The 21,501-nt window shown below is 31.3% G+C and overlaps 3 protein-coding genes across 8 annotated transcripts; 1 reads left to right on the top strand and 2 right to left on the bottom strand.

The window, feature by feature from the left end:
• Positions 1 to 449: 449 nt before the first annotated feature.
• LOC115697969 (ABC transporter A family member 1-like) lies at positions 450 to 6,051 on the bottom strand. 6 transcript variants are annotated; one of them, XM_061118459.1, is made up of 11 exons: positions 5,705 to 6,050; positions 5,500 to 5,625; positions 5,175 to 5,437; positions 4,874 to 4,939; positions 4,628 to 4,734; positions 3,292 to 3,778; positions 2,342 to 2,698; positions 1,847 to 1,974; positions 1,652 to 1,756; positions 1,136 to 1,282; positions 450 to 998 (listed from the first exon to the last, which is right to left on the bottom strand). In XM_061118459.1, the coding sequence occupies exons 7-11, from the start codon at positions 2,448 to 2,450 to the stop codon at positions 966 to 968; spliced, it is 522 nt and encodes a 173-aa protein (XP_060974442.1). In that variant the 5' UTR covers positions 2,451 to 2,698; positions 3,292 to 3,778; positions 4,628 to 4,734; positions 4,874 to 4,939; positions 5,175 to 5,437; positions 5,500 to 5,625; positions 5,705 to 6,050; the 3' UTR covers positions 450 to 965. The 6 variants fall into 6 exon arrangements, with proteins under 6 accessions (XP_060974442.1, XP_060974441.1, XP_060974443.1 ...); XM_061118458.1 differs by having other exon boundaries at positions 5,175 to 5,410; positions 5,705 to 6,048; XM_061118460.1 differs by having other exon boundaries at positions 5,175 to 5,410; positions 5,500 to 6,051.
• Positions 6,052 to 9,983: 3,932 nt separating this feature from the next.
• On the bottom strand, positions 9,984 to 13,747 carry LOC133039673 (uncharacterized). The gene is made up of 5 exons (XM_061118582.1): positions 13,561 to 13,747; positions 11,439 to 13,464; positions 11,080 to 11,346; positions 10,868 to 10,955; positions 9,984 to 10,796 (listed from the first exon to the last, which is right to left on the bottom strand). Exons 1-5 carry the CDS (start codon positions 13,745 to 13,747, stop codon positions 9,984 to 9,986), a joined length of 3,381 nt encoding a protein of 1,126 aa, XP_060974565.1.
• Positions 13,748 to 16,255: 2,508 nt separating this feature from the next.
• LOC115696952 (large ribosomal subunit protein eL20y-like) lies at positions 16,256 to 18,424 on the top strand. Its single transcript, XM_061118456.1, has 5 exons — positions 16,256 to 16,334; positions 16,594 to 16,662; positions 16,946 to 17,062; positions 17,153 to 17,216; positions 17,901 to 18,424. Exons 1-5 carry the CDS (start codon positions 16,321 to 16,323, stop codon positions 18,240 to 18,242), a joined length of 606 nt encoding a protein of 201 aa, XP_060974439.1. The 5' UTR covers positions 16,256 to 16,320; the 3' UTR covers positions 18,243 to 18,424.
• The last annotated feature ends 3,077 nt before the right edge of the window (positions 18,425 to 21,501 follow it).

Below are 21,501 nucleotides of genomic sequence, written 5' to 3'. Positions count from 1 at the left end.
CCCCGACTAGTTTTTTGGTCATTAAAACTCATTAATTAGTCAGCCAAAATTTTTTGTGACTAATTATTTTTAGTCACTATTTAGTCGCTGAATGTCGGTCGTAGAAGAGATTTAGTGACTAATATATTTAGTCACAAATAATGTTATTTTCTATGACTAAAATTTAGTTACAAAATATATTAAAGTTAGTCACAGTAAGATTGATGTATTGGTCACATAAATACCAATATTCACTTTCAACAACTAAAAAAGTAAACTTTAACTAAAATTTAGTCACGAAAAAGCTAATATTTTGTGACTAAATAATTTAGTTGGCAATAATAAATAAAAAATTACATAAATTAATTATTTAATGACTAATAATTAGTCATGAAAACTAATTATTATTATTTTTTAATTTAAAATATATTCATTTAAATTATATAATAAAAACAAATTATTCAAAAAGCTTTATTTAAATAATATTGAACACATTTATTCATTACATAAAAATTACAATAGCAATCATAAAAAATTCAATTACATAGTCCTTGCTTGAATTGTATTGTCTATGAACTACAACAACAAACTCCATGAATCAGAGTTGCCAACATGGAAAACAGAAAAAAGTTACCCCAATACAAACCAAACTAAATGAACAAAAAAAAACTAACACTAAATTAGGCAAACTAACATAAAAAAAATGATCTAGCTCCAACTCAAAAGCTAAAAGCACACACCCCTCAAACTCTTAAAGCATTCTTTGAGCATCTATAGGCATGATCTGTGAAAGATTACGCAAGTAAATGATAGCATTCTCAACGGAACCTGAAAGTACTCTGTTTCTTTCCATTGCCACATCTGTGTCTTCATCGAAGTCAAGAGCAACCTTTTCTGCAGAGGATCCCAAAAGTGGTTCTAAATGAGGATAACCATCACGTCAGAAACTTTTTATACTCCACCATTCCTTGTAGGAAGGCAAGAGTTCAAGCCCAAGTGTCAACAGGAAGTAACAAATGCTGTGACAAGTGCAAAAGCCATGTCAGATCATATCATATTTCTAAGGAATTCGTACTCAATTCTAACTTAAAAAATTATAAATGGCAAGATATCCAAAACAATTTTTTTTTTTAAAAAAAAATGAGAAGATATAAACCTCAACACCAAGATAGCATATAGAGGCACCAGTTACATTCCAATCAAAAGCTGCATCACTAGATTTATCTTTCATCCCTTGACGCAGAAGAGCTAGTGATGCAAGCCCATCAGCATAGCAAAACCCTAGAGATAGTCGGAAGAAATTCTGCAAGAGTAGAGTACACAAGTCGAGAATGATAATTAATTAATAATGTCCTACAGTGCATAGTACTGAATCACAAAAATATGCTAATTTAATGAGGTTCATTCCTCTTGTAGTGTAAAATATGCTAATTTAACAGTTTTCACAGCAGCACAGTTTCATACAGGTACTGAAAGAGAGTATTTTTCAGCTTGATTTTAATACATATTCCCCATTTCTTAATCAAAAATAAAATAGTTGATATTAGACTTTCACTCCTGCTTTTTCAATGAATAGGAAGGTTAAAAATTTATCCACAATCCAAACCTTAGTCATTTACTTTGATAGTAATGTCTGAAGAAACACTTCTCCAGTTGGCTAATAGAAACTCACCTTGAGAAAAGAATTTGCACTAACATTTGACTTAATAAGCCCCATAATGAAAGATATGACCATAAGAATGAGTCCAGAGAAAAAGTTGATCAAGAGAACTACATTCTGCAGAGAATAAAATATTTTTATAAGCTTGAAAGCGTAAGCAGAAATTATGATTGTCCGGACATCGATAAGGATAAAAACATTTCTCACCTGAGCCATAGTATGGTCTGAAAAGAAGAAAGAAAGGCAATATGTTGACGATGCAACAGCTAAACCATATCCCAAAAACATGATGACTGTTGGCAAGAAACAATCCCTTCCGATAAACTGATCCAGACCTACAGACAATCAATTTTAATGTAAGTAAAAGTGAAATTGAACAGACTTATTCTATTCTGGACAATAATGCATTGCTTAAAAAATACATGCATCTATATATTTATCTAAAACACTGCAGATGTAGACACAAGAAAAAAGAGCATTCATGAGAATTAAAAAAAAAACAATACATAACACTTTTAAGTAACAGATTTCTCAATAAATAGTTTGTATGCTTATCAAAATACATTAAAATAAAAAAAAAATTAAATTGATATTTGTTTTATGCATTTTGAATTGCAAAGTGATCTAATTTTTTAACAATGATTTAGTAGTTCAAAATCAACAACTTTTCTCTATAAAATATTATTTAAAGATAAGACATACCAAATATACTAAAAAGACCAATTGCAAAAGAGAAAGGAAATAAGAAGCTGATGAAGTCCCACAACAATACCCTATGTGCATATTCATCAAAACAGTGAGAATAACTCATTTTCTTATAACTTTGTAGGCAATCCAAAACAAAATTACAACTCCGATTTCAAAAATAATTCAACATTGAACAATTGAACATTTTGCAGCAAATAAATAGGAAAAAGAAAATATATATAATCGGAACGAAAATATAGATTAACCTGTAGTCCGTAAGCTATGAGTCTCAAGAACAAGCATCAACAAAGCAAAGAATTCATCTTCATAGTCTAAAACCTTATGAAGAAAGGGTCTTCTGAAAGCCAATACCTGTTAGGATATACAATGACACACAACCCTTAACAATGGAGCTAAGTTAATGGCAATGCTTCAATTTCTAACAATCAAAAGCAATACATACATAATTATAAAGCTAATACCATGATAACCAATGTGTGATAACTTCCTACGAATATGCCATGTCTAATGCCGAATTTTTTTTATAATTAATCATATAAAATCCTCTAAATATTTGACCAAATCATATGTTGTTTCTCTACTTTATTTTTATTTTAAAATGTATTATATTTGTTTAAAAATTGATCGCTGATTACCCGGAGTTAATGCAGAGAATCATATACAAATTCCATGAAAATCAGTGATAAAGAACAATTAAATAAAAAAAAGTAAAACCTGTCACAATATAAGCTTAACTGTGCCAAGAGAATTCTCTCACAATAAGAGAGAAAATAAAACCTGTCAAGAGCAATTACCTCATTTTAATTTAGCACGAGTATATACCCAACTCCCAAAATCAATCCAACTAAGGATATCATGTTCTTCCAGACACAAGCAGCTACTTTGGACCACTATATGAAGAGAGAAGCAAGATCAATTCCTATATAAGTAAGCTAGTTTTTTACCTATATGAACTACTCGTAGCCGCCGCTGGCATGGAGGGTTTAACACTAGACGAGGCGTCCTTCACTGGTTTTGAGCAACCCAAGCAACAAATTTCCATTAGGCTCAAAAGGCATACTAAGAAAAATACAAGATATATTGGGATACACAGAGGAGAGATAGAGAGAATAGTAGTGGTACTACTTTGGCAGAAAAAACATATTATGTGTTGAGACATAATTTACCCAGTAACAGTAGAAAAGATAAGAGAATGAACAATTCCCTTCATTACTTTCTGTCTGGTGTGTAAACTATGTCAAAACTATATTATAATACACTCAAAAAGAACATCATTAGCTATCCAGTAATAATAATCAGAATTCAGCCCTTTCTTGTTGAGCAACCCCTTAAAAACTACAAACCAATATTCCATTCCAAAAGTGAGTGAAGAATCATCTACTCTGGCCTTTTAATCTGTGCTAAGCCTCACAGCCTCCACATACTAGGGTCCTGCAGTTAAGAGAAGAAGAACAAGAACATTTAACATAATGAACTTATACTACTACACTCTACAACACAAATATAACCCCAGATGAGCACGAAAAAGCGATCGGTAGTATATAGAGTCTTCAGGTGAATGATAATTTTGAAAGTAAAAAAATTTTTATCTTATCAAAAAAGCTCAGATTAAAAGGTTGATCTGATATGAAGGTTGACTAGAAAAGTATTATTCTATCACATAATTTAATTTTCATCTAATTTTCTCTTTTTACTTCTTCTCACACTGACAGTATTCACATGCTTGGAATTGACAGCACAATTCTGATGCCATTCCAAGTACTCTCCCAAGACTATTTTCAGGTCAATTGAGGTCCCCCCATTATATTAATTTAGAGCTTGGCTCAAGCCAAGAAGACAAGAAAGCAGTATTACCAAACAGAGAAGCATCTTTATTTGCCATTTTATTTATAAAGTTATTTTTTAATTTCAAATTTCATCAATATACTCTCAACCCAAGTCCCCATGTTACTAACAATGTACTTTATTTCTATCTGATTAGGGTACTAAATTGAAAGAAACAGCAAAACATTCACTAGTTCAATTTCACATGGGGTGTTTAGAATTTTAATGTTATCATCACTTACTTTTATTACTTCTCTCTAATATCTTCTGTTGAAATTTTAGCTTCTAAATAAGCTTATCAATAATGAGCAAAGACAATACTTTGTGTCATTAAATCTATAAAAATAAATAAATAAATAAATAATGAGCAAATACTAACTAAATCTAATCCCAGACAGCAATACATTTTGGGCAACAAAGAAACATATCAAGGAGCTTATGAATGGAAGTACTCACGCAATCGAGCAACCAGACCGTCGATGCCTTTTCTTCCGAACCATCTCCTTCCTTCTTTGAGGTTGAAGAACAACCTTAATGGCAGTATCAAAAACAGCTTTGACATTCTGAAGAAGAATATTATTTTTCAGTTTTAAGAAAACATTAACATGAATCAATACCCAACTGATAAATGGTATGAATGTTTCAACGAGAAAACATCATAACAATCTATGAACTCTTACGTAAGCTGTACATAAATAATACCTGTTGAGTCTTAGAACTGCACTCAATATAAGCTGCAGCACCAATTTGCTTCCTTAGCTCCTCCCCCTATTTCATAAACGTTTGATTGAGTTAGCTTCATTCATTCTTCAAAGGTAAAATCACAAACACACTTACACACATATATATGCTATGTATAAATACCTGAGCAGATGTTATGGCGTTGGCTCCCATATGATCAGCAAGATAACCCCTGTCATCACGAAGATCTGAAACATAGAAAAGAATGTCAATTTAATGACACTCCAAATTTAGTTTTTAGTAACTAACAGACATAATTTACCAATATTCCATTCCAAAAGTGAGTGAAAAGTCATCTACTCTGGCTTGTTGAGCAACCCCTTAAAAACTACAAACCAATATTCCATTCCAAAAGTGAGTGAAAAGTCATCTACTCTGGCTTTTTAATCTGTGCTAAGCCTCACAGCCTCCACATAATAGGCTCGCAATCGAGCAACCAGACCGTCGATGCCTTTTCTTCCGAACCATCTCCTTCCTTCTTTGAGGTTGAAGAACAACCTTAATGGTAGTATCAAAAACCCAGATCTGAAGTCGATACATTTTTTGTAAAAAGGAATACTTGGGATATGAAATTGAACAAGGAATACCTGTAAAGAAGGAAGAGGTTGCCATCCGGGCATGGGGAGAAGCGCATTAGTCGGGTTGATTGAAGGCGGATGAATACTCGTCGCTACTAGCAGCGTCACCATCTCCCTATCTCTCTCTCTAGTTCACTGTCGAGTGGAATTTAGTAGAAGAAAAAGTTTGCCAACGTACAAAGGAAAAAGAAGAGAAGAGAGTGAGTGTTATTACATTTTCGGTTTACTGGGTGCGCCCGGGAAGCTGTTGAGACGGTGAGCTGAGCTGATGAGGTTAGAGAAAGCTGAGACAGTTTAATTTGGGGAAGAAGACGAGAGAGTATGGTAACTGTAAGGCAATTGAAAATATAGAGGGAAAATTTGGAGTTTACCTCCAAAAAAAAAATATTTTAGGTAATTTATTTAGTAGCAGTTTGTTTTTAATAATAAATAATTATATGTTTTAAAAAAACAAATAATATAATTATTTGTTATCTTTATACATTGGTTAATATTTTAATAAAAATATTTTCATATTATATTAAAAATAATATATCAAACTAACATTAATATATCCAGAAAAAAAAATTAATATTTATAAATTGTCCATCCGTATATAAGCAAATATAATAGATAAAATATATAATTCAATGCTACGTTGTCAACTCATTTGAACTAATAAATTTTATTATTAAGTTTGATTCATACTTAAAAAACCTTATTATTAAAAATTATTAATAAAAGTAAAAAAAAAAAAAAGTACAGCTAAATCAATATAATAATAAATAAAAATTTATTGTAGTACTCACTGCTACAAAAAATTAATATAACTATAAAGGAAATCTAATATAACCAAAAGTAACGATCATAAAAATTGTATTCTGATCGCCATAACAAAAACTAAGTACAACCAAAAGTAGCGGTCATATAAAATTATATACCCTACACGTATAAAGAACTGTGCACTCATTCCATTAATATATAAGACTTCACAAAATCGGCCCATTCATCTCGTATTTCGTTTATCTCCTGGTTGTTGTAAGGCTTGTCATCTTTGAACTGTACAACCAGAGATAGATAACATTGAATTTATTTTAAATAAAAACTTTATCAAATGAATCATGTATGTCTAAATACCTTATCCTTCAAAAAAGTTGCAGGATTGTACTGAGTCATAAAGCTTTTGATAATCTTCATGCAGTAATATCCACACTGTTGATCGTCCGGTTGTCCTCGACACCTGTACTGCCTGCTCTTTATCTCAGCCCTTTTTCGTATATTTTGCTGGGTCATGTAGGTTTCCAAAGCACTACACCAAAGAGAAGTTAATTAGTGAAAGAATTAGTAAGAAAAGTTAAATTAAAGAAAAAAAAATGATGACTTACGTTGTGACACAATTTCTAATTTCATTTTCAATTGGCTTATTCTTTGGGTCAATGAATGCCACTGACTGAGTAGCAGCCTGGATGATTATCACTACCCAGTGTTGACTACTGCACATAATTAAAAAAGTTTAGTGAACCCCCTGATCGATCTATATTTACATATATTAAATTATAAATCTACTTACGCATGATTCCAGGGACAAATCAACCATTGATCGGGTTGTATTTCCTTCAACCGCTCAATGAGATTCTGTGTACGTCTATTGGGATCTTTATAAGATATTGAGGATACTAAAGCAGAATTTAAAAATGCATATGTATTATTCAAACCACTGATATTAAGTGAATGTTCCTGCAAATAACTGAATCATAAAATTTTATTAGTAAAAATTTACAAATATAATTATTAACTTAAATATTAACCACTATACCTGCACCAAATAGTCATGACATTAGTTCCGATCCATCTCAGCTCGCACACATCTATGACATCTTCCTTGTCGATCCAACACTCATGGCCAGGTCCGAACAATTCTTGTTTAAGCTCATGTTGTACTGTTTTCTTCTGATGCCATTTCTGAACAATCCCTAAAAGTGTCGTCAACAACAATGTCTTTTCAGGTGGAGTGTAGTGTGATTCATGAAACATCTCTGGCCTCTTCAAGTGTATCAGTGGCTGAGTAGGCGGAGCCAGAGGATCTTGGGTAGCTTTCATCTTTCCTTTCACCTACAACCAAAAAAAAAAGAAACACTTTAATGTGAAAAATTAAGATTTTTCAACATTAAGGCTAATTATAGTTTACCTGGAGTGAACAAGCTGAAGGCATATTTATTAGTTTCTTCGGCCAGAAGACGAAATGTTTCACAGCTGAACCCACTTTGAAGAAGCCTTCTTGCTTTAGAGGGCATGGCAGATCGGCATTTTCTTCAACAACCTTTTCTATGAAGACACGTTTAAAGTCACAATGCTTCTTCTTTTCTCCATGTACCGTGATCTCACCTTTCGCATCCGATTTTTCTAATTTGAGATACCCAAATGCAACTAGGCTATTTCCTTTGATGTTAGGATCAATCACGTGCAAACTGCACTCAATTGTCTTTATTTGCAAACCAAACAATAAACAAGCTTGTATTATAATATGAAAATTAAGTAAGTGAGATATGACAAGTCATTAAGTAGAATTATAATTGTTTTAAAACTCAAGTGAAAAATACCTTATCTGAAATGCTTAGGAGGCAGTCTTTGGTGGACCAGATGCCCTGGCGGTTGTTGGTGATTGTGGAGAAGAACAGTCCCTAGCAGCAGGTGGTGGTGATGGAACAGAGGTAGTATCAACACGAGGTGGTCCAAACGATGGTGGAGATGGTGGAGGTGGTGGTGGTGGAGGCGGTGGTTGTTGGATGCCAAAAATAGGATGATTGTTGGGTATGTTCATAATATCTTTGAGTTGTTGTAAAAAATCTTGGCGTTCATTTCTTACCTCTTGAAGAATCTCATCTCGCACCTCATGTCGTATCTCATTACGCATTTCTTCTCCCATGTTTGCAACACGATCTTCAATTACTTTTTCAACTTGGTGGTTTGAGTTTTTTTTTGTTAAGGGCAGGTCCTAATCCAGGTATATGACCACATCTTTCACTACCCAAAACCTCAGCACGGATTTCATCTTCCAGTATTTCCTCATTATTCTCTTGACGTTGTCGTCTTAACTCAACCATTCGATCCTGTATTTTTAAAACGAATAATTTTATAGGAAAATTAAACAATTTATTTTGAAAGAATATAACAAGTTAAGACATACATATCGTGTTCTTGCTTCGTCATTACACCAACCATTTTCTGCATTCCAGTGGGTGTTCCTAAATAGCTCAATTTCTCCAACATCATTATCTAAAGACTATTTAACAAAAAAATTGTTAGTATAACTTTTTTTTTTTTTTAAAAAAGGCATTATTATTCTTATGTAAATACTCTTACTCCTTTTGTTCGATGTTGAATAAAAGATTTTGATCCGCCTCGATGATTATATGGTACTTTAGCTTTATTTTTAGCTACCGCAACCGAACGTTTCTAAATAAAGTAAAAATAAATGACATCATATGATGTTAATACTATATCATTAATAAACATATAGAAAGTATAAATTATACCTGCCAGTTAGGATTACCAAAGATATTGTCACACAGCCAGTGCCAATCTTGGTCCGTCATTCTATGATTTAAAGGTCGATTAGCCAGTGGATCCTTTCCTTCTTTGACAACATCTTTATAATGAGCATGAAGTTGGTTTCTATAATTTTTGTAACGATTTGAACAATGTCGTTCAATGACGTCATGCATGTGTCTTTCTTCCTTCGGATCAATTTTGAATTTGTCCTACATAAATAGATTAAAATAATTTCAATATTTATTGAAAGATAAATGTTATGTAAAAGAAATAATAAAAAGAATTATGTAGAAAAAAAATTATTTTTGAATAAGTTAAGTAACCTTAATACGAGTATGAATAAGTGCCTTATCCTTTGGTGGGACATTCTTCCACCCTTTATATTTAAGAGGTGCATGATTTCTTACTATAAAACCAATTTATGATGCTAATTTTGAAGCATTGTCTCCTACCGGGTGAAGTTCTCCCTTTCTAGCTGCTACTGGCAACTTACTTTTTGTATCCGCAACTACTTTACTTGTGCCTTTACTTCTATTTTGGCCACGAGTTCTTTTCTTGGTTGGGGCTATAAAAATAAATACAAAATGTCTCAGAGAAATATTTGATAAAGATATATTAATACAAATTTATTAATTTACAAATTAATTAATAATAATAATTATATAAAAAAAAAGCATACCAGTAGATTCTAAATCCTCTTGTTCATTTTGAGTACTCTCTGTTGGTTGTGTTGTAGTGGAATAATTAACTCTTGAAACTGGTAAAGACGGAGTAGTAATGGGAATCTCAGATGATTGTTCTGAAATATTTCGCGTTGATCGGGTTTTATTAGGGATATCAATTGTTTTTTTTTTCGGTCCCATGTTCCTATAAAATTTCAAATAACTAATAAATTTGAAGTGGTACTAAATTAAATAAATAAAAATTAATATAAAAAAAACTATGCAATAATATAAAATTACTTATAAACTGTCATCACTTTCATCTGTAGATGAACATTCAGAATGTTGTAATTTCTTATCAATATCCCCTATATCAGTCTTAGAATCTGATATATCATCATCGCTTTCCCTTACATTACTTTCATTCAAAATTTGATCACAATTAATTATTTCAAAATTAATGTATGATGAGTTAATTTCTATTAATTCTGCATTTGGATGGTTAAGAGGAATTTCGACGTTTGACTCATCAAATGTTATGTCAATATCATTTGATCTCTCTTCTTGATAAGCTTCTGTATAACTATTGGAACCATCTTCTTCTGCATCTACACTTTCAAGTATTACTTCTGGAACGTCCCATAAGTGGCGTTGATTCACCTTATCAACCACTCTCCATTTCGAACCAAACTTATCATCTTCCAAATATAATACCTGATTTGCTTGGTCGGCAAGAATATAAGGTTCTTCCTTATACCATTTTGAGCTGACATTTATACTTGTGATATGGTATTCTTGGTGTGTTCTTTTCTTTTTGGTATCAGTATCATACCAGTCACATTGAAAAAGTACCACTTTATGATCATATATATATGATACTTCTAAAATATCTGTTATGACACCATAAAAGTCACACGTACTGCCACCATGTTCACCTTCAACCCAAACACCGTAATTTTGAGTGGTTCGTCCGACGCCCCAAATTTCAGTATGATAGCGCACGCCATTAACTATACATCCATTATACGAGAAGATTCGATGATCTGGCATACTTGCAAGAGCTAAGACTGATTTTGTAATTTGATGAGGAGATAATTTATATTTTTCATTTATCTGTAAAAGTATTATAACTATTAGCTTTTAGTAGAAGCTATACTTAACGCAGTTGTAAAAAAAATACTTACTTTTTCTTTGAACCAAAATGAAAATTCCAACTCTTGAGTTCGAATGATGTCTACTACGCCTTTAGATTGTAATAAAGCTTTGTGCTCGCTATTTAATAAGAAAAAGATGATATAAATATTTGTGCAAAATGTATAAAAACTAAAATTTATACGATAATTATAAATCTTACTCGATGTAAGGTTGTAACTCCGGACAATTATTTAAAATGTACCAGTGCAGCTTGTTATACTCATTAGGTTCTAAATTGCGAAATTCCCTTCCACCAAATAACCTTGTAGGTTGATCAAAAACAGACAACGTTGATTCATTTTGTACCTCACTGAGATCCCAATTACGCTCTGGACGATTGAATTTTGTTTCAATCCCGTGAAGATACATCGAACAAAAAGTTAAGGCCTCCTTACCAACATATCCTACAGCAATTGAACCTTCTGATCGTGCTCTATTCTTAACTAAATTTTTTAGAGAACCTAAGAACCTAAAAAATTAAAATTCATCATTAGAAAAATATTCTTAATTTTTAAAATAAGATGGATAAAATTTTATTTTAAAAAATAATTAGTATTTTACCTTTCAATAGGATACATCCATCTTGTATGTACCGGACCACCTAACTTTGCCTCTGAAGGTAAGTGCACTGCTAAGTGGATCATGACATCAAAAAACGCTGGAGGAAAAATGGATTCAAGTTTACATAAGCACTTTACAATTCCTTTCTCTAGTGAATCCAAGTCTTCAACGTATAATGTTTTTGCGCACAACTTTCGAAAAAATAATGAGAGCTCGGAAATGGCAAGTATCACATCCTTTTTCACATATGGTCGCAACCCAACTGGTAATAATCTTTGCAGCAAAACATGGCAATCGTGACTTTTTAAGCCAATAATTTTACCTTCACTTATATTGACATTCCTTGAAATGTTTGCGGCATACCCATCTGGAAATTTGACCGACCCTAACCACGTACAAAATTTTCTCCGGTCAACTAATGGCAATGTGTAACATGCTTGTGGTTTAAACCATTTATCTCCTTGTTTCTTCAAGTGTAATTCTTTGCGTAGGTTCATCCTTTGTAAGTCAAGTCTGGCCTTTTCAGTATCCTTTGACTTCTTATCTATGCATAACATTGTACCGTAGATACTTTCACAAATATTCTTTTCAATATGCATCACATCTAAATTGTGTCTCAAATTTAATTTTGACCAGTATTCTAACTCCCAAAAAATACATTTTCGACTCCAAATAGGTTTATTCTTTTGGGTTTTTCCACCATTCACATCAACCTTTAATCTTTTTCTCCTTTGCACGACTTCTTCTAACAATTTTCCATTATCGTCTTTAGGTATTTTTCCTGGAATGAACTGATCAACTGTTTCCAATTGTTTTAAGATATCTTCCTCTGATAATATTTTAGGAGGAGGACGACTTTCAATTTTACCATCGTAGCGTTTATCTTTTCGCCATGGATGATCTAATGGCAAAAAACGACGATGCCCCATATAACTAATTTTACTTAATATGGGAAACGACAAAGCATCCACATTACAAACAGGACATGCATTGTAACCTTTTGTGCTCCATCCAGATATTGTACCATAAGCTGGAAAATCATTTATCGTCCACAATATTGCAGCACGCATTATAAATTCTTTTTTATTTGATACATCATATGTTGTTACCCCTTCCTCCCATAATTGTTTTAGCTCATCAATTAGGGGTCGTAAGTAAACATCAATCTCTTTACCTGGAGAGTTGGGACCAGGAGTTAATAATGCCATTATGAAATTATTTTCTTTCATACATTTCCAGGGGGGCATGTTATAAGGCACTAATACAACAGGCCATATGCTATAGCTTGTGCTCATGTTTCCAAATGGATTAAATCCATCGGTTGCAAGTCCCAATCTGACATTTCTGGGGTCTTTTGCAAATTCTGGAAATTGTTTATCGAATTCTTTCCAAGCTTCTCCATCTGCAGGATGTCTAAGTACACCTTCAGTATTTACACGCTTTTCTTTGTGCCACCTCATTTCATCTGACGTATGTCGTGACATAAAAAGTCTTTGTAGACGTGGAGTAATTGGAAAGTAATGCATTTTTTTCACCGGTACATTCTTTTTCTTCTTTCCTTTATGTTTGTAGCTTGAAAATCCACAAGTAGGGCATTCTGTAGCATCTTTATATTCTTTCCAAAATAGAGTACAATCATTTTTACATACATGTATTGTCTCATAACCCAATCCAAGAGTGCGTAACATTCGCTTAGCTTCGTAATGAGACTTTGGCAGCTTATGATCAGTCGGAAAAGCTTGACAAAGTAATTCAAGTATCATATCGAAACATTTGTCACTCATTTTATTAAGCACCTTGATATGCATCATTTTCACCAAAAATGTTAAAGAAGAAAATTGTGAACACCCTGGATATAATTCTTTCTCTACTTCGTCAAATAATTCTTTAAAATTTGTAGGTTCATTGTAATAAGTTTCCTCCCCTCCAATTTCATCATTTTGATTAGTTTCAAAATTTACTCCTCCAGTAATATCTTCAATAACGTCAAACATTTCATCATCCTCCTCCTCAGAATCTTCGTTGTCTTCATTTATGTCTTACTCTAAATCATCAATATTGAAGCTTGAAGCAGTTTCGTCCTCGTCGTGATATACCCAGTTTGTATAATATTTAGAAAAACCATTGACCCATAAGTGTCGCTCTACTGTTTCTAATTCGTGATAGTAGAAGTTCACACAATCGGTACAAGGACAAGGAGTTTTATTCTCATCATTCAAGTGACTACGTGCGAGGTTAATAAAAGTACTAACCCCGTTGGTATATTCTTCTGATAATTTGTTATTAGACCATATCCAACTTTTATCCATTATTATTTCTACACAATAAAAATAATAATTATTAAACATGTGTAAATATAAGTACTCTTAAATATATAACATACAATGATAATTTTATGATAATATTTTAAGTTTTCGAATTGTTAGATAAATAATAAAAATTTATAAACCTAACTAATAAGTATAATGTCAAATTGATTATTAAGATATAATAAGGTAGAATACTTTGCGAACAAAGAAATAAATTGAAAGAAAAATAATTTTATTTATTAATTTTTAAAAAATATTGCTCATATAAATAAAAATATAAATGAAAATTTCACACTATTTTTTAACAAATATAAAGGTACCCAATATAATACATTAAAATTAATACAAAAAATTAATTTTATAGGAGTAAAACTAAAATTATTATAATTTTTTATATAAAATTCTAATTTATGAAAACATGAGTGGGCCCAAAGATGGTATAATTTTATTTACATAGAAACCCATATAGTATTCAATGAAATAAAATTAAAAAAAAATAGTATTTAGAGAAAATTTTTATTTTTTTTTTAAAAAATATATTTAATTATCATATTTCTAGTCTCATTATTATTATTTTATTTAAATAGTTTCCTATTATATATCTTTCCAAATTAAATAATAATAATAATAATGATAATAATAATAATAATAATAATAATAATAAATAAATAAAATACAACAGATAACACCACCATCATAAACTCTTTCTCATTCATGAAAACCTAACCCTAAAAAATTGCCGTCACTCCTTCTCTCCTTCTCGTCTCGCTCTGTTCGACTTTGGCGTCCCTCCCGTTGTCGCTGTATTCTGATTCTCCGACGTCCGTGGCAGCTCAGGCAGTACACGGAACGAGAGCGGTCGCCCGAACACATTCGAGGTTGGAAAGAATGGGAATACATGAATGATATTTTATTTTGAATCAATTTATCTTTTGTTTTTGATAGACACTAAATATCAATCCCTACTCTCCTTCTTTTTGGTTTTTGTTTATTTTTGTATCACTAAAATTTTTCAGGATTCATGATGACTTTTAATTGTTTGACCTTGTTTGAATATATGATTCCGATTTAAGATAATCATTTTTAAGCCTATTTAATCTCTCTAGAAAAGCCTATTTAAAATCTGAAATCGTGCACCTATATCTCTCTGTTATGCCTGTGTGTAATATTTCTAAGGTTTACTGTGTATGTGTAATTTTACTAATGTTTTGAGGGTTTATATACTTTTTAGTTTGGTTGGCTGGTGATACGACTATTAAATGCCTTGTTCTAAGTAGTTGGATATCTAATTCTTTCTTAGGTTTGAAGTTGTATTTTTGTTTGTCTCTGTTGATAGCCAAAGAAAAAACAACTATATGCATCCAAAAACGAAGATGATTAATCCATGTTAATATATTTCCTAGTTAGTTACAATGCATATTGTTTTAGTGAAATAGGATAGAAATTTTTTCAAACTTGGTTGGATGTACCGACTCCTTCTATCTTCTTTCAAATCCCTAACCAGTTGAAACACCTGAAGAGTTTTTAATTAACAACCAGTCAATACAAGATTGTAAAGCCATCATAAATTTAATTTAGCTCATACCTTAACAAATATGACCCTGATTTGCTCTTCAGATTTGTTCAGGCCAATTAAGATTTGTTTGCGTTAAGAAAAATTAAAGTGAAAGCGAACAAAGTAAAGAAAAAAAATTAATTGAAGATAATTTGTGTATATATAGTATATATAAAGATATGAAGATACAGTACTGTTAAAAAATCAAAATTTAAATTTTAAATTTTGAAATATTTATTTCAAATTTTTGTTAAATAAATGCTTTTTTTACCCTAGATTAGTGCAATCTGTTATGAATTTAAATTTAAATTAATATCTTTATTTTATTTTAAATCTTTCACTTAATGTTTGTTACAATACGTGTTTTATTTTTCAGATAAGTTAAAGTTAATATTTATAAATTATTGTTAATTAGCCTCTTGTTTCTTGTATGGTTTTTGCACTAACACTGCCTTTTAACTAATTCAGATATTACGAATTGGATTCGCAACATCGAACAGCATGCTTCAGATAATGTCAAAAAGATCCTGGTAGGAAACAAGGCTGATATGGATGAAAGTAGAAGGGTATGCTACTTTTTATTGCGACTTGAATTCTGGCTTAAAGTTTATTTTGACTTTTTTCTGTCATTATTTGATCATATTACCTCCTAATTTGGAGGTTATGCCCACCGCCAAGGGCCAAGGCACTTGCTGATGAGTATGGTTTGACCTGATTGCATTGTATAAAACTAAACTAGAATAGATTGGTTACACTGCCAAAAAGTGAACATTTTTTGCTTCTGTTTCTCTACTTAGTATCCTATATTTTGCTCTCTTTGCTTGAAGTGCTCTTATGCTTTTTTTTTTTATTATTATTTCTAAGTTGCAGAAGATTCCAATTATCGTGGTTCCTCTTTATCTCAAGTACTCTGTCATAAATTTATCAGGAATGATTTTTGCAAATGAGATGAAGGTGCCAAGGCTCAAGTCACTCACTGCAAATCTGATGGGTGTGACCAATACTGTGGTCTGCAACTATGATGGAAAGGAGGTTAGATTTTTGTCTTTGTATTTTTTTTAATTCACTTTCTATTTTATTCTGTCTAATTGTTGACATTGAGAACTTCTGGATTCTTTTCTATATTCTGCAGATTGTACTCATTTAATTCACAGAAATTAATGTTATTCTTAAAATCCTTTTTTTATTTCATGTCTAATCATCACAAAATCATGTTGTGCTGGAGTCAATGTGATTAAAATTCAATTATAACACCTTCTGTTTGCTTCGCCTCTTTTTCATTTTCTTCCAGCTACCTAAAGTTTTGGGTATCAACGCTGTTGATAGAGTGTTATTGGATGCTCCTTGTAGTGGGACAGGGGTAAGTAGCTGCATTATGTGACAATAGATTTCTCTGTTTAGCCAATTACCTTGTTTTTCTCTTGAGTAAACTAAATCAGTTGTATTTTGCAGGTTATATCAAAAGATGAGTCTGTTAAAATTACTAAAAGCTTAGATGAGTCGATAAAAGCTTAGATGAGTCTTTATATTAGGAATTTTTTTATTTATGTTCATATTCTTTTGGTTTTGGTTCAGATTTATTTGATGGGTTCTTATTGATACTAGTGTTTAGGTTAGTCTTTCTCAAAAATGGTGACTTTCAGGTTTCATCAGTACCAGGTTGTGGGAAGGGCTCTCCCTACTGAGTCAAATGACCATCCTAAGATTTACAAGATGAAGCTTTGGGCCACCAATGAAGTCCGTGCCAAGTCCAAGTTTTGGTAAGCCAATGTTTTTTTTTTTATTATGATCTTTAGGGTTTTTGGAGTTATTTGATTTGGGTAAGTGATTTGTTTTTAGTTTCTGCTTAGGTATTTTCTGAGGAAGTTAATGAAGGTGAAGAAGACCAATGGACAAGTTCTTGCTATCAATGAGGTACTTTATTTGCTCATAAGCTTGAATTTGGATCATCTAAACATTGTTCATTGTAAAAATCATAGCTTTAGTATATGAATGTGAATCCTAGATAGACATTTGAAATAAATGAAGTTGATTCCATTTTAGTGTAACTTTTTTTTTTTTTTAATTTTTTTGTGTTTGGAAATGAAAGTTATCCCATTTGGTTAAGAGTATAATTTTAGCTATCTCATATGATTTTTGTTGAACATTTCTTTTGGTCCTAAAATGGAGTTTTTTGAGCACAAAAAGCCTGAGGATTACCAACTCTTAATGTGGCTCAATTAGGGAGACAGTACAACAATAATGTTTTGTACTTTGGAAATTTTTTGATAACGATGAAAGGTAGTATTGTTTTGTCTATTGGTTTTGGCTTTGATAACAGAGGTTAGCCGTTGAAATGCAAATGTGTCTTTGCATCACCAAACTTTTGAAATCGAAATCCTTTTAGTGAATATGTACTTGATGACAAGTATTGGTATTTTTTCAATTGAAATTTTGATTAGAAAACTCACATTTGACCACAATCATTATTCTTCTCTACTCTTTTCTAATAAACTACATATGAATGGGGCATTTTGACATACAAGTCATGCCATTTATTGGTGTTTTTTTCAATGTTTATTGCTTTGTATTGATAAATATTTCTAAAACTAATTTCAGATCTTTGAGAAGAATCTTACAACAATCAAGAACTTCGGTATCTGGTTGAGGTATCAAAGTAGAACTGGTTATCACAACATGTACAAGGAGTACCGTGACACCACACTTAATGGAGCTGTGGAACAGATGTACACCGAGATGGCTTCTCGTCATAGGGTCAGGTTTCCTTGCATTCAAATCATCAAGACTACAACTATCCCTGCTAAGCTTTGCAAGAGAGAAATCACCAAGCAATTCCACAACTCGAAAATCAAGTTCCCATTGGTCTTCAAGAAGGTTAGGCCACCAACCAGGAAGTTGAAGACCACATACAAAGCAACAAGGCCCAACTTGTTCATGTAACTTGGTTATTTAACAATCAAGCTATAAAGAGAAGTTGAGTGAGTGAGTGACTCAGTTGATTCCTGAATCTTTTTTTTGGTAGAAACCTTTTTTGTCTGTTTTGTTTTGAAGGATATTTCAGTCGTTTGAGCATAAATTTTAATTTATTTTTCTTTTTTTAAAAAAAATTGTTACTTTTTTTTAAGGAATTTTAGGATTAGTATTGTAATTATATGTAGATTTACTTTATCAGCATTCTCTTATATAAAAGTGTAAGTTCAGCATTCTCTGTAAAAATGTTTTCTATTTGCTGTTTCACTTTCTTGTGTAGCAACTTATGTGATTTTCTTCCTGTTCTAAACTTCTCAATGATATATGGCTGTGGTTTGTTTAAAAAAAATTGATGTTATGCATATTTTTCCTTGATTGTCTTCTCCCTTGTATTTTTAATAGATTTATTGTTCAATGAAAATATTTTGTGAAATGTGCATGTTAGTTTTGAATTTCATGATTCTACATTACACAAGCAGTGCTGAGAAAAGATTATTCTTGAATATTTAAATGAGTCTTACGAAATTACATTCATGATTTGGAAAATTTTAGTGAATATCCAAGGATTTTTACCTTTATTGTGCTCATTATCGCTGTTTGGATATTGTTTTCAGTACTTGATGAAGGTGGAATAATTCAAGTGGATTATCATGTTGGATTCAACAGTTTCTACCTCTGCATAATTACAGTAGCACGCTGATGTTAGTGATGCAAGTTGGTGGCCAACCTGGAGACTCTTCTATAAGCAATTTTATTTTTAACACATGTATTAAATAATTAGGTTAATATACCAATAATAAGATTTTATCAAATAGTAATTACATTAGATTTCATTTGTGACAATTCAAACAAAGAAAATACAAAAGTTAACATTAACAAAGTGTTATCATTAAAAGAGTTTGTTGACTCTCTTTTTCCAAGTTTGTAATTGTTTCTCTCCCTTCTCCTCTTGTGGGTTGTTGCAATTACATCTAAAAAAAAGTGTTATCATTAATAAATTGTAACATTAACAAAGTATTATTATTGTAACCTAACTTGACTGAAACAGAAAAAGGTTCTGTTCTTTTCAAGTGATCTGGATGCTAAGAGAATTGTAATAATAATATTAATAATAGTGTTGTGATTTACAGGATGTTAAGTTTGACGAGGGGCCAGGATTGTTGTTGTAGTAACTAAAATTAAATATTAAAAATAAATTCAACTTAAAAATTATAAATCAAATTAATTTATTTTGCATCAAAATTTTAGTAGTAAAATTCACTATTTGTTATGATATTTTGTTAGTAAAAAATAATTTTTTTAACTATATATTTGCTACTAATTCAATAACTATATATATGTTTTTTTTAAAAAAATATAATTTATGTTAATCATATTTTTTTAAGGATTAAATTAGTAGTTAATGTATATTCAATATAGTAATAATTAATCTTATATTTTAAAGAAACTAAATAATTACTTGGTACATATAAATTATTAATAATTGTAAAAATAAAATATTTTAAGACTAATATTTTAGTTGTAAAAGATCATTAACTTTTACTGACTAACTATTTCGTCACAAATTTTAAATTTTTAATGACTAAATAATTTTAGTCACCAAAAATTATTAGTCTCGCCACTATTATAATTTGGCGCAACAGTTTTAGTGACTAAATACTATTTTAGTCACTAAATATAACAAACAGTGACTAAAAAATTGGTCATTGATTTTTTTGGTTCCAAATAAACATTGTCTCGTGACTAAAATTATTTACGACTAAAAATTAGTCACAAAATCTAACTATTAGTGACTAAGTTGATTTGGTCACAAAAAATCTAGTCGCTGAAAATGTATTTTCTTGTAGTGACTTAGCTACCTACAAATGATGTTTTAGTGAACTAAAATATAATCACTGAAACAAGAGCTCATCCATTTACTTCTATTTAGCTAAGCTCGAAGAAAATCATCAGTTGACTTCTAAACACCTATAGAAGCTATAGATTCCATATTTATGTTCAGCACTCCCACTTAATCATACTATCATGTTCCCAAAATATACGTATCACCCTGACCCAAAAGTATGCTTAACTAATGAATCAAAGAACATGAATAGCACTCCTGAGATTGAGCCTAAGCATATCAGGATTTAGATCTTTTAATCTAAGATGTACTAGTGATATTGACTTGGAAAGATACAACTGTAAGTATTATAATATCTTAACTAAGTTCAATATCGGTCCAGTCCAATGTATACTCCATACATTCGAAACTAGTATACTTTACCAATGTTCTGGAAAGAACATAACACTTACTCCAACTGATTATCACATCAGTGTAAATCCAAAACAATGATGAAACAGGGACTTAGTCTTTTGAATCATATAATTGTTGGATTTTGTGCCCTAAATAAAACCCATTTCAATATACTCAGATTTACTTATTAATAAATATCAGAAATAACATTTTATGTTGCATGGTTCACATGATTTATTTCATGATTATATATATAATGTATAAATTCTATTTAAGTCCAGAACAGATGAATTTGTTAATGATTATAGTGTTGTCAGGACAGTGGAATATAATCTTAATTATATGTTCGAAAGTTTAATCCCTGATTTGTCAGTTCACTGGATTTAGACTGGCATGATAATTAGCGATAGGTATTCTTAGACCTTGGATAAGTGGTATGTCATTTCCAGGGCATTGGCAAAGTTTACCAGTATCGGATGTATGGAGTATACATCGGAAGGGACCGATATTGAACTTTGATTAGATATATTAAAATTTACCGTAATATCTATTCAATTCAATATCACCTGTTGATCCTAGATCAAATGATCTTAATCCTGATATGGTTAGGTTCGATCTCAAGAGTATTATACATGTTCTTTGATTTGTTAGTTAAGCCTACTTTCTGGTCAGGGTGATACGTACATTTTGGGAACATGATAGTATAATTGAGTGGGAGCGCTAACATAAATATGGAGTCTATAACTTCTGTAGGAATTTAGAAGTGAAACGATGATATCCTTCGAGCTTGGCTAAACTGAGATAAATGGTTGAGATCTCATTTCACTTCGCTGAAATATCATTTATACGGAGCTAAGTGTTTTAAGGATAAAATACATTGAAGGTGTAACGGTAATTTAGTCCCTATTCAATGTAGATCATCTATTAGAGTGTTATTGATCAAATTAGGATTATAACAATGGATAATTAATAGCGTATCTATATCGTGGAACA

The sequence above is a fragment of the Cannabis sativa genome, chromosome 7 (genome assembly GCF_029168945.1).
Source record: "Cannabis sativa cultivar Pink pepper isolate KNU-18-1 chromosome 7, ASM2916894v1, whole genome shotgun sequence".
In the NCBI taxonomy this organism is placed as follows: Eukaryota; Viridiplantae; Streptophyta; class Magnoliopsida; order Rosales; family Cannabaceae; genus Cannabis; species Cannabis sativa.
The sequence above is the reverse complement of the archived record's forward strand: the minus strand, read 5'-3'. Positions and strand labels throughout refer to the sequence as shown.